At 37.9% G+C, this 14,333-nt stretch overlaps 1 protein-coding gene across 2 annotated transcripts in view; it reads right to left on the bottom strand.

Moving 5' to 3' along the window:
- LARS2 (leucyl-tRNA synthetase 2, mitochondrial) overlaps positions 1-13,551 on the bottom strand; it is an 86,290-nt gene extending 72,739 nt beyond the window's left edge. The window contains exons 1-3 of one of the 2 annotated variants that reach the window (XM_027675618.1): positions 13,422-13,551; positions 10,327-10,577; positions 8,322-8,450 (exon numbers count right to left, since the gene is read on the bottom strand). In XM_027675618.1, the coding sequence (XP_027531419.1) occupies positions 8,322-8,450; positions 10,327-10,560 (363 nt within the window). In that variant the 5' untranslated portion in view covers positions 10,561-10,577; positions 13,422-13,551. Of the gene's footprint in view, positions 1-8,321; positions 8,451-10,326; positions 10,578-13,083; positions 13,241-13,421 lie in introns of those variants that run through there. The other variant, XM_027675619.1, reaches the window with a different exon arrangement.
- Positions 13,552-14,333: the final 782 nt, after the last annotated feature.

Here is a 14,333-nt window from a genome sequence, read left to right as displayed (position 1 = left end):
ATTAGCAAAGAAGCAATAAAAAAGCAATCCTAGCCATACTAATCTCATAATCTACCTTCATGTGAAAAATCTGTTTGTTTAGGAAGCATAAGAGCTCCTTTTGTCACTGGTTTGAATTATTTTTATTCTTCTTTGCCACTACCTTCTAATCCTCTGACTTAATGTAATCTTTCATAAAAAATATTTTATATATGCATTTATAAAGATGCCCTAGGCACCAATACAGTGTAAAAGTAACAAGATTTAACAGATGTGACTCCTCAGCATTCTTGATTCCATAGTGATCTAAAACTAAACCTGCTGTATATCATTACTGTACTGGTGCAGCAACAAAACTGAAGGTATTAACATGTGATCACATGTGATCCAAGCCAGCACAGTAAGGGTCCATGCACAGCACATTTTTGATGTCTAAATCTAACAGAAATTGGAGTGCTATCCTGTGTTACAAATTTTCCCTGTTATCAGTCAAATTATTGTTCCTCATACCACAGTATCAGAAAATATGAGTCCTAACTTCCTACTTCCCTACATTATAGAGGGGGGAGTGTTACACAGTAAATCTCAATTGGAGCATAAACCACTTCTCAACACTCTGTTGAAGCACACCTGCCCCCAGCCCTTATCCTCCCCAGTCCCCCACCTAGCAATCAAAACTACTGGTATAGAAGAAAAAAAATAAGGACAGGTAAACTTTACATAAACTATAAATTCCAACAGATTTTTTAAAGGACATATTAGTTCTTTTTGACCACTACTATTGCTAAAGACCTGTCTCTGGACAGACATAATGAAATAAACCAGATTTTTTTTCCATGTATAAAACATATTTTCTCTATTAATGCCCTTTTGTTGATTGTGTGATCCCTACAACTGCCTTCTTTTACTACAAGCTGATGCACATTAAGTGAGATAGAAAAACCACTCTTGGTTAATTTTTGTAAAATTTAGCTTCTGAACACCTTCTGGATATAGACAGGCAGCCAAAAGCAAGGCAGAATCTCATTTCTCACACTCACAAGCAAAAAGATATGGGAAAAACAACCTCACTACCAGCTACAGACTCCCCAAAAGGGCTGACGGATCCAGACAGTTAATGTGCAGACATTTTGTCACTGTACCATCAGGGCTAGAAGTAGTTACCTGTGCACGCAGATCTTCCAAATTCTAGCATTTATTAAAAATATCACATTCACTCTTCATATTCAAAAGTTCGGTTTAATGACCAATAATGTTCCTCAAGTTAAAGGGCTGAAGAAGTATGCTAATTCAAGTTTCAATAAGAAAACGGAATTTAAAGAGACATTAAAAATATCTCCAAATTAATCTCCAGGATAGATCTATTTATGTAGTTGCTATAGAGATGAATGTAACATGCACAGTGGTTTAGAAAATTATTTCAAGTTTATTGTCTCTTTTACTTCTCTGCCATGAATGGATTGAAAGGTTTGTGAAACACATTTGTCTAAACAACAGGTCAGCTCCTTCTGGCTGTAATCTGCAGCTAAAATGCCAAAGTCACCGCGCAGCATTTGGCATTACATCTCAACTCTACTTATCCAACATAAAACACGTCAAAAATCTCAAGAGATACGGAAGAGGAAAAGAAAATATACAACTACCACATCAAAAGTTGGCACAAATGAAAAAGGAACAGTTCAACTGTTCAAAACAAAACAAAAACAGGAAGAAAAAAATAGAAAGCAATATTGAAGACCAAAGGGTATTCCTTGTAGTTTCTTGATGGGTTGGTCATATGCTCTAACTAGCAGAAAACATGGCTGCTCCCTCTACCATTACAGGTGAGCAGAAGAAAAACAAGTCATCTGCTTTCTTGAATGCTGACTTGATTGCTTCTGACAGTAGTTTCTAAACCTCATGCAACTGAGAGATCCATTCTGATCACTGGAGTAACCATTTTTCCAAACATCGCTTCTTTGTGCAAACAATATTTTCTCTACGCCTCAAGGAAAAAGAAAAACATATAATGACTATATCTAGTAAAGCAGGAGGCCTGCATAAGTCTAAGGATGCCTATACCTGGTAAATGAAGGCAGGCTATAGTTTCAGCCATTTTATGATAGCCAGTGCTATCACCAAAGGCAGCCAGCTGTGTGTTTCCTGCCTTTACAATGAATTGGATAGGTAAACTCCTGGTTACAACTCCTAGCTTAGTCTTCAACACAGATTACGTAACTTAAGATCCTGGGAAGTTCACATGATCAGGCAGGTTCAACTACGAATGAGGGGCATTTTCTACCACTTACCACGTTTTGCACAGGAACATAAAAAGTTGCATGGAGACAATTAAATAGTGTGTGGGGAACAAAGTGTTCGGTAACTACCACACCGAGTAGACACAGGTTATTAAAAAGGTAAACAGTTGCATCTTGAAACATTTTAGATCCTAAAGACTGACTCAAAATTAGCTCAAAGCATTGCTTTAAGAATCATTTCACAGCACAGTCAGAAATCTGTTGTTAAAGATGGCTAGAGCTCTTAATGTGAGTGTGGGACCAAGTGGAGGAAGACACAGTAACTCCATTAATTCATTTCTGAGATCTCAGCTCTTCCTCTCAGAGGATTTTCATCTATTCACTGCTGTAACAATCAGCTCATCACACTGACAATTAGTAGGTGAGATCAGTGTGCTACATAACACAGAGCTGACAATTATCTCAGTTCTAAGCCTCCATCAATATAACTAGGACTGGCAATTCTGTGAATTTTCCTTGATCTTTGTAAGGAAACAAAGAACATGTTTGCTCTCATGATGTGCTCAGTATGTCTCAGAACTATGACCAGGGAGCTGATGTATCTTTCTTACATCCATATCAACGCATTCTAAATTTTAAGAAAGGCAGCAGAATAAGTGTCAAAAAGGCCCTCCAGATAAATATATTTATTCTAGAGAACATGTCATTAAAAAAGACAACCACAAATGAAAACTAGGAGGCTTGCTGATAAATTAGTGATGAGGACAGTTGCTCCTTCCACTGGTTGCCTACAATTGGGCTGAACTTGTTGAAAATGTGATTTGTAAATTGACATATTACAGATATAATGCATTTTAAATATAAGATCTCCACCTGAATCCAGACTCGATTGTCTTTTAAGTGTACCAGGTAGTAAGTACCATTACACAACAGATAAAAATTACAACCACCAAACAAAACAAAAAAACCCAAGCAGATAAGGCACACCTGGAAATAGGTTAAAATAATTAATTTTTTGACGAGTGTGTACATTCTATTCTATTTCAAGGACTATTTCAGTGCTTTTCTTCAACACAGTGCTGCATATTAGCATTCTGAGAAGGCACTTTCAAATTAAAAAATAATCAACCCACATAGATTTCTATCAAAACATAAAATGCCCTCATTTATTTTTTATTCTCACGAAATACAAAATAAAAGAAATTATTCTATGTCCACGCACTACCATAAACATTTTGAGAACAAAGTTTTCTCTTGCCTCCTAAATCTCACACATTCTTGTCTAACATTATTGCATTTAAAATTACATCTCATTTTATCTTTTTCTTTCAAAAATGAAACAGTGAGCTCATTGACACCTTCAGTACTTGCTACAGGAAAACTGAAATTAAATAAGATTCAATTCACACACGATACTTGTAATATTTTCCACTTGATTTATACCACATGAAATAACCTGACAAAAGGACACAGCAGCCTCATATAAAAAAGGTGGAGAACAGCAGCTAATGATCAGAAAATGGATCTGTATTGAAATAATTCATCTTACTGATGAATTAATTATAAAGTTTTAATTAAACTTGCCTGTCTGTCTTCAATACCATTCACTTTTGCAATTTAAAGAGTACTAAGATTCACTGCTGAAAGGGAAAACAATTAATGAAAATACATTCAATTTAAAAGAAGAGATGTTATGGATAAAACGAAAATGCTCTTTAAGTCACTTGGGGATATTGTGGAAATATCACTGACAATATTCTAATCCCATCTGTCAAGACCAGTTTAAGTATAAATTAAGAAATGTGATTCCAGCATACAGGAATGTCACCCTGAATTTTCCAATGATTATTCTCATCTCTCTACAGCTCTCACATGTGACCGCCCCCTGTAGTATCAATTTCATTAAAAACATATCACAAGACCTATTGAACTGAATCACTCTCTGTTTACTGATCGCTAAGGGAATTATTCTCAGTCCTCTGAGAGGCACAAATTATCCACTTCGAAATTTATCAAAGACATGGTAATGATAGCATGATAAAAGTAATGGTAAATACTTGTTCCCAGAGCAGCAGCAGACTGGAAATCTGCCATAGTTAAAATCACCATTAATATCTCTATAACTTGTACACAGAACTCTCAAATAATGAATAGGAAATCTCTTAACGTCTCAGACAACTACATTTGAATTCAAAATATGCATGCAAATTCACATGAAGAGTTTACGTGAAGAAAACACCACCAGTTATAGCACATTATAGTTCTGGACTGGTTCCAGATACAAATTCATAATTTAAAATATATCAATTACTTTTTCATAGCATTTTATAAGAAATGCGTTTTCAATAAGATCTAGAACTCTTCATACACAAAAATTGTTTTAATTGTATTTCAAGAAAAATATCACCCTTAACACATTTTGGAAAGAGCCTAGCTATGCGAAGTAATCTATATGGCTTACATTTCCCACGCAAAGACTTCAAACTTCATCTTCAGTAATCTGAATGTAAACAAGTTATCTTATAACAGATGTACTCTACAAATCATTCATCCAGCAACCCAATCCAACTGCATGACTTTCCCATGCACTGCCTACAGGTCCTTGAGGAGTGCTGGAACAAGACAATGCTTCACAATGCTCTCATCTACAGTTTTATATTGAAGCAGTATTTCTTTCAAGAACAAGGTGGGAAAAAGAGCAACGAATAATTATTTTCCCACTTAAAGTGCTGGCGAAGTACAGGTTTCTGACCTGTCAGAATATCAGCAGATTTCAGTGTGTATTGCTTCTCTAAAATATTTTAATTAAAACAAAATCAGATCTTATCCAGATGAAAAAATTGAATATTAACGTTCCATTTCAGAAAAACAAAAAAATTTCAAATTATTTAAAACTTTCCCAGTGAAACCTACTATTCCTATCCTACTCTTCCTATATATATACGTATGTATGTGTATATATATATAAACTACCTCCTATATGAAGAAATTACACAACTGCATTCCAAAGAAGCTCTAAAGGACCTCTAATCTCTTTGTAAATGTATTCTAGCTTATCCTTGCTTAAATATTATAAAAAATAGGCCAATTCTTGCCTGTTCAGATTAAATCAATATGAAACTAATTTACTGTTTTCTCATTAAGACGTCCATCTTATTCAACATAAATTGCTCTCTTACTCAACCGTATATTCTCAACTAGGTACACACCACACACATTTTCCCTCACTGTTTATTAAATAACAAATATATACTGTAGCCTGAAGTTTTCCCTGGGAACTGAAAGTCTGAATGGTTTTGCCTGTAATTTTCAAGGTAATAGCCCATCATTCCTCATTACCTTACACTTTCAACCTGTCTGCATTGCTTCTAGCACAATTTTTATGACTTGCTAACCAGGGTGAGTTCTACATCTCTGTGCAGAGATTCTTCCTTTTTTTTTTTTTGAAAATGATGGAAGCAGAGCTTAAACAACATTGCTACTCAGAAATCTTATTCTAAACTTGCCTTGAATACCTGAAATGGATTCACTTCTACTTTCTACTTAGATTTTTAACAGAGGAAAAATTAGAAGTCCCTGAGCTTTGAAACATGCAATATTAAAGTTGAATTTTGAGGAAGAAAATCAATGGAATAACTTAAAAATTGTGCATACTAACAGTTTCGTTTCTAAAGCATTCTTTCTTTTTATGTACTGGAGAATTCCAGTAATTCCTTGAATACAGGGAAAAAATAATTTTTCTTGGGAATATCAAATTTTATTATACATCCATGTCATAGCCTACAACCACCACAATAAAGGAATCTTTAACAGACTGTAGAACTGTGACAAAGGGCAGAGAACACTTCTAGAGGCTCATAAACAAATTGCAAGGAGAAAATCAATTATAAAGACTTTAATGCTAAGTGATAGAGAAATTAGCATGGGTAATGAAGAAAAGGTTTTTTAAGACAAGTTCCAGCAAGTTAATGTACACCACTAACACAGTATCTCTTACTCTGACATACTCAGAAAATCATCTGAGAGATTTTTAATGTCTCTTAATCTTAAATGAAGGTTAAATTCTATGGCTGCCCACCTTTAGTCAAAAATAGATGTTCAAACTGGTTAACATAACAGAAGATACAAGTATTTATAGAAATCCAGCATGTTCTATAAGCACTCCAATATACTTCAAAGTAATTTTTACATGAAATATAAAAATAAGCTGAAATGCAAGATGTAAAAACTTCAAAAGCCTTTCAAAATTTTTCTGGAAAAAAACAGGCAAATGTGGAAATAAAAACTTGTTTGCACAGTGGCTCTTATATTTCATTACAATTATATTTTCTTTTTACTTTTCTCCAAAGGTTTCTATAAAAGGTGCTTACTTACCTTATATTCAAAACCTTACAAGTACAACATGCTACTGGATGTAGACAATTATTTTCACTTTATTTTAGGTAGTACAAGAGAAAGCAAGTTTCCATTTTTCTGAACCGAAATTTAGTGGCTATCTTCACTGCTATTGATAAGACATGTCTATATTCTGAAATGACATTTCATCAATGGTCTTAACGTCAAGCAAGAATCAAATGTCCCTTCAAATGCCTCATCAGCTCATTTTTTTTACTGAGATTCAAGTTCCTGTCATTCAGAGGAGTTAGGAAAGATTAGTGTTAAAACAGACATTATCGGGTTTTTTCTCATTTAAAGTCTAAGGCAGTTATTTCTTTTTCCTGTAATTTTGAAAGCATAAGAATGCATTTCTCTAAAGCAGTAGCACATATTCAGTGCATGGTATGTTCATCACCGGCATAAAATATATAGTATTTGGAAAGGCAGCACACTGAATAATTCAATGACGATACCTATCAGTCTCATGGATGGTGATAAATCCAGGAAATGCTACACTTCTACAGCATTTGTGGCAAGGAAATTGCACTTAGTACCTCAACCAGCAACCAACATTACTTTCTCCATTTCATCTTCTTTGTGCTCTTATGAGGTTGATTCCTATACTCTTGAGCTGCTCCTTCTCTCTCGTACATTAGAGAGAATTCCTAGTGTGTCATCCTACATTCTTGCCTATGGCTATTTTTTTCCTTTTACTCCCTTCTCTTTCCATATTCCTCCTTCCTACTCTTTCCCAGATTCTTAACATTTTCCCCTTACCAAATGTCTTTCCTCTGCAATATGGTTGTCACTTAGACCACAGTTTTCCCACACCTTCCTTACATCCTTCAAATTCGACCCGCCAGCCTTTACTGCAGAACGCCAGTTAGGATCCCATTGCAGATTGCAAGGACCAGGCTCTCAGCTACACCTTCTACGTAATGGAGAGATAGAAGGGAGCAAGGAAGAAACTATGGCAGGCATGGGGCAGACTGGGAAACAGAGGAACATGGAAGGGAAAACAGGATTTCTCCCTGCAGATGTAGCAAGAAAGTTAGGCTTAGCCTACCTCGTAGACTTGCACCTTCAGAAGGCAACGTTTCGTATGTATGAGCAAGGCTGAAACGGGCAAGCCAAGGAGTCAGACGCTACAGAACAGAAACTTCTAGTTACACCCACATGATGTGACTTGTGACATGATTCTGTTCATCTGACTTGTAGCAGTCAAGAAAAAGGGTTTCCCTCCCAGCTGGCAGGATGCTCCTCTGAGTCTGATAAATGACATCAACTGGTTCTTGGGAGCAGAAGAGGGGAAAGCAGTTGCCTTCTGTGGTGTCTCAGTTTTCTCTTGCCAGCTACACCTTTTCCTCCCCCCGAATCCCATCCGGAGGGCAGTAGGGTCTGCAGTCTCCTCTCACAGAAATGGTGTGGCTCACACTGCCCATTGACACTCTGCCATACATCAGCAGATTCAGGTAACTGATATAGCATCAGCTGTATCGTCTGAGACAGCTTCTAACCATCTGTTACCAAGGGAGTTTTGAACACCACCTGTTTAAGTCTCAAATTTCAACATTCAAAGCTTCACAGGTCATTTTCTATGCAGCTGTAGCATATATTCCAACTAAACCTTCACTTTCATGGATTTCGGAAAATACTCATTTCCTGAGCAATTATGATATCAAAACATAAGCGCCCCCCAACCCGGTCCTACTGCTGATCTATTCTTACCTGCATCCCTCTCATTTTCTGGAACCGAGCTACTGCATCACTGATGGTGTAGACACGAACATGGCCCATGTGAAGCTTCCCAGAAGGATATGGGAACATAGAAAGCACATAAAATTTTGGTCTTGATTTCTAGAAAGAAATTTTTAGAAACTAGTAACTACATGAGATAGCATTTCACTTGAATAAATACATGTACACATCATAACTACAAGGTATCATGAAGAGAAAGAAGGTTCTGCTGGAACTGATCCAAGTAAGCACTGATAAAGCTCATTGATCCTCTTTGGGCCCTAAATGGAGGTGTTTTACCATTCTTTGCCACCATCTCATAAATTCCTATTCACATTTATACAGCACTGGGATATTATGAAAATTAATTAACTTATAATCAACAAAAGATATATTAACAGAATTGAAGCTTAACCAATCACCATTCCCTACCAGAGTATCTGCAACTGATGATCTAAGTGCTCTTAATCTGCCCCACAAAAAAAAATTAAAACAAAGTACATTAAATTTTCTTCATAACAGTTTAAATAATTAATGTTTTACTCCGTATCTACAACAAACGCGGAACTCACTCCTGGCCCGTTATTTCTTGTCAGCTGAACTGCAGTTAACTCAGAGTGACTAAATCATTAGCAATTGCATGAACATCCACTAAATTGAAACTGTTCAGTTTCACTACGTATGCTCAGATCCATAAACATCTTACAAGCAGTACCTTACATAATAAAAAGAAAGTAAAAATTTCATTTAGTTAGGTTTGAGTAAAATGACAAAAGTTACAAAGAAATCAAACATTATCTGTTACATCAATTATTCCTAATACATCTTGATTATCATTGATTGAATTTATCACTGATACCACTGATGCTTGATAAATTCATACGTTATTCTTCTTATGTTAATAATGAAAAAAATTATGGGCAGCTTTTACTATTCTGAATAAAACTCTATTCATATTTATCAAATATTACTTCTTCATCACTTTTGCCCAATCATTGCAAAATCAGAAATAATCTGAATACTTAATTGCAGCACTATACACTATTTGCCTCTTAATATGAGATGTTATTAAATCTACTTCAACTGTAAGGATAAAACAAAAATATAATTAAAAATACAATTTAGAACTTAGCATATGTATGCTATATATGATACCTACATACACATGTATAACCAGGTATCAAAGATACACACCTAAATCAATGTTTACTCTACTACACTATACATGCACATCATTTCCATCGCAGTTTTCTTTCCCAGAAAAAGCAAGCTCTTCTCTCTCTTCAACATTTTGATAGAATGATTTTTTTGATCATTTTAAGATAGATGAACAAAAAACCATGAAGGGGTAAAAAATGTTTTTAAATCAATGTGACTGAGCACAACTATGAAGGCAAAAAGAGTCAGAGACTGAGATACTATTGTTTTCAACATCTTTTATTGCATGGGAAAACTTTTTTTTGCAAGGCACTTATTACTCCTATGAGACTATAAACCAGCAAATATTAAAAAATAATTTCCCCTTAACATAGATTTTAATGAGTCACAGTATGTAATACAATACGTTCGTCTTAACATTGGGAACAAAATCTTGAGAAAATTGTTTATAAAAGTTACACATATAGAAGATGTTTCTTTTAATACTTTAAATAATTAATTCCTAAATATGATACAATAGGCAAAGAAAGAATTGATCACTCAAACACTTTCTAAATTGGGAATTTCATACTTTGCTTATCACTGTGTTTTTCCTCAAGATTTTAAAATTATTTTTTCCACCTATTTCAACAATATTTTTAATAATCTTTTTAATAATTTAATAAATTTTGATAATTTAACACATTTTAATAATGTGTTTTTTAATAAACACATAAAAGTATTTTCCCCTGAAATCCAATCAGGATAAGCCAACTGTACTAAATAAGTTCCAATTAATTTCACTCTAAGAAAACAAAAATATCAAGTAGGTAATCTCCAAATTTCTCATAATGCTTACATCAGTTTCTGAAATTCTGCAGAACTGATCCTTTATTCTTGGGAGCCACCAATTTTCAACTCTTTTTCTTGTCTCCAACCCATAGCTTTTTTCCCATTTCCCCGTCTCACTGTAAATAGTTCTCGTACAAGCAGGAACCAGTCTTCTCTGCCATTTAATTAATCCCAGGAAGCCATTTAGTTGTCTCTTCAAACATGAGGAACAAGTGGCAACTCTCCGACAAACTGACTGCATTCTTAAGGTTATGATATCTGAAAAGAAAAAAATATGTATTTCAGTCTGCAATATATAACAAGAATTCAGTGATTATGATGATTATAAAAATAATTGGTAGCTATGAAACATATTTTAGCTTGACTTGAACTCGGCTGTCTTCCATGGTAGTTGCATTTTATTCCCGTCTCTAAATTGTAAAAGCATGTCTTTTTTAGCAGAGAGAACTAACTGTGGCCCTTGCATGGAACAAAACTGTCGCATGAAGACGTCTTATCTAATGAAATACAATTCTTGCACTCAGTCCGCCATAAAAGCCAAAATCAGTCGACTGAAGGTTCAAGAAGCTCAGCTGCCTTAACAGAAGACGGCTAACAGGGTGTTAGTAAAAATTCAGAATGAAATAGAGAGAAGAGGAAGTTGGATGAAATTATCCTGTAAAAATACTGAATTTGTCACCACTGAAAAGAGATGGGGGAGGATGACTATAATTAGTAGATTTCAACTAGATATTCTGAACCGACTACTTTGCTAAGGCATTCTCTTTCAACTAAAAATCCAGTTAACTCCTCATATGCTTTAGAGTAAATCTTCTAAAACTACTCAGATGTGAGAAAGATCAAATAGTCCGCATATTTGGGGTCAGTCTCAGTAAGATATTTACTGATTTTACTTCTTACAGTAGGAAATACAGCAGTAAGAGACCCCTACTCTGAGATTTCTTCCTCATCTTGACCCCTAATTCTTAAAAAAAAATATTGGGTTTTTTTTAACATCAATATTTCCTGTCCTCTATGGTTGTTTTTTGGGGTTTTTTCCCCAAATTTTGGCCAATACACTTGGCTTGTACCAAGCTAGCTATTTCAGTCATTTCATAACTTTCCTTGCAAAGTTACATCACTAAAATCTCTGTAGAGAAATTCTGATAAGAAAAGGTTTTACTCATGCATTTCCCAAAAGGTAGCAACATTATCAGTAGAAATAATTGCTACACCACCTAATTCCCCATAAACTAGTGGGAGTTGTACTTCCTTTAACATTCACCATATATGCATACACAAACCCTCACTGCCTGCCTCATTACCTGTCTACAAAATTGCACCTTCCCTCTCTTACTTACCAAGCAGACTCTTCTGAACATTTTTTCACTTATGCCACATCAGTGCTTTGAATTTTTGCTAATCTCTGAAATCTCTCTCATTTGTAGTAACAACAAACCCAGGACTGTACTCAGGATTCCCAGTGCAGGTGCATGAGTCATTCAGGAGACACCCAATTTCTCCCCCTCCACAACATTACAGTTATCTCAAAATTAGCACATCAGTACTTTGCAGTTTTTTGCTTATTTTTATTAATTATTTCCTTATTACTTATGTCTTTCTATTACTTTGATTTAATTTACAATGGAAAGGAGTGCTTCCTTATGCAAGCCACTTTCAGCTTTGCTGATTTACAAAATAAGTACTTTAAAGCACAACAGTTACACATGTATAATGCTTCATTGAAGGGAGATGGAGAGGACATAGTCACAAGTTGCGCCAGGGGAGGTTTACATTGGACATTAGGAAGAATTTCTTCACAGAAAGCCCATTGGAATGGGCTGCCCAGGGAGGTGGTGGAGTCACCGTGCCTGGCAGTCTTTTAAAAAAGACTAGACCATAGCACTTGGTTGCTGTAATCTAGTTGACATGGTGGTGTTCGGTCACAGGCTGAACTTGAGGGTCTGAGATCTTTTCCAATCCAATTGATTCTGTGACACAGAAAGGACACAGACCCATGCCTGTGCACAGCTCAAGAGAAGCCCACCTGTCAATGTCACGCCTGCCAGGGCTCTTTTGAGTGACCTCAGGCCATACAGGTCACATGAGCAGGGGTCAGAGCAGTGAATGTGAGTGGGAAAGTGGCTACAGCCACAGTCACAGTGCTAGAGCTAAGCTCATTCAAACACACGTGATTCCAGGATGAGAAAGATACCCACGGTGTCCTTCCCCACTCCCAGACACCCCCTCAACCATAATATGGGACAAACAGCAAATAATGCGATAATCAGCACACCATGCATTGGGCCATGCCAGGACAGAAGACAACCAAATCCAAAGGATGTGGAACTAAGCTGTTTTGCCTTTCCAGGCCTCTGTGCATGGGACCAAGAGAAGCAGAGTGCCCCTCCTTGCCCCAGTTAAGGGTATCTCAGCCCAGTGTTGTGTGGGTCTTACAAGGAGCAGGTTACAAGCCAAAACTGTCCAACTCCGGCAGGTGTGCGGAGAAGGGAGCAAGGGGCTGGTCTGACAGAGAAAGAAATCATAGAACCATAGAATATCCTGAGCTAGAAAGGACCCACAAGGATCCTCAAAGTCCATCTCCTGCACAGGACACCCCAAGAATCACACCATGTGCCTGAGAGCATTGTCCAAACGCTTCTCGAACTCTGCCAGGCTTGGTGCTGTGACCATTTCCCCGGGGAGCCTGTTCCAGTGCACAGCCACCCGCGGGGTGAAGAACCTTTCCCTAATACTTAACCTAAGCCTCCCCTGACCCAGAGACCATTTGGAAAGATGCAGTAACCACACGGGAAACTGAATTAAGGTACTGAAAACTGCCTGGCGAAGACCAGCACATTTCATTCAGCCATGTGGGGGTGTCCCGCCGCTGGACAAGCAAGCACAGGGAGCTCCGTGGCAGTTCCCCAGGCGCGGAAGCGCGAGTGACGGCGGGAGGGTCGAGGAGGGGGGAGCTGCGGCGGCACGAGGCCGCCGGGAGAGCCGGCTGGGTGCGGGCAGGGAGACCAATGGAGAGGGCGCCGGGAAGCCGCGGGCAGCGGGGGGGGCGGCGGCCCCAGCGGGCGGGGGGCGAGAGGCGCGGCCGGGCGGGGGGACCGTTACCTGCGGGCGCCCTCCCTCAGCTCCCCCGCTTCGCCGCGGGCGCCGCCATCTTAGTGTCCCGGTGTCGGAGCGGGGCGCAGGCGCCACCTCCTCCTTCGGCACCGCCCGGCGGGGGCGGGAGTTCCGTGAAAGGAGGGAGAGGGAGTTCCCACTTCCCGAAGTCTAACGTGGGAACGTAGATCAACAGTAAATTAAAAGAAAATAAATTAATTGACAGAGATCGATCTCTGTATAAGCTGCCCAGGTCCTGTTCAGCCTCGAGAAGAGGCGACTGAGAGGGGTTCTTCTTGCGTATAAATATCTAAAAGGTGGGTGCCAAGAGGTTGGAGCCAGGCTCTTCTTGGTGGTGCCAAGCAATAGGACAAGAGGCAACGGGCAGAAACTAATGCACGAGAACTTCCACTTGAATATGAGGAAGAACTTCTTTACTGTGGGGGTGACGGAGCAGTGGAACAGATTAGCCAGAGAGGCTGTGGAGTCTCCCTTACTGGAGATACTCAAGAACCGTCTGGATGCAATCCTGTGCAATGTGCTTTGGGATGACCCTGTTAGAGCAGGGAGGTTGGACCACATGACCCAGTGTACTCCCCTCCAGCCTGACTGTTTCCGTGTGATTAATCAGCATATACAGATAGCCTGGAAAGTGACCATATAGTTTAGGGCTAGATTTCAGTAGCTTTTGACTCTCAATAATTTTATTTCCCATCTGTGCTTTTTAAGATGCAGATTCTGAAATAAAGGCAATGATTTTTTATGTGATGTCTTTTTGACTAATGAAAGAAAAAAGCAGAGGTCAAGGAAGGCAATCTAGCACAGCATAGTTAATTCTACCTCTGCCTGGAAAACATCTTACCCTGTTGTCAACACTGTGCAGTTCAGAGTTGGTTTTAATTACTGCAAGTAGCTTGTAGT

Source organism: Neopelma chrysocephalum, unplaced genomic scaffold (assembly GCF_003984885.1).
Source record: "Neopelma chrysocephalum unplaced genomic scaffold, ASM398488v2 Primary Assembly neopelma1_26, whole genome shotgun sequence".
Lineage (NCBI taxonomy): Eukaryota > Metazoa > Chordata > Aves > Passeriformes > Pipridae > Neopelma > Neopelma chrysocephalum.
The sequence above is the reverse complement of the archived record's forward strand: the minus strand, read 5'-3'. Positions and strand labels throughout refer to the sequence as shown.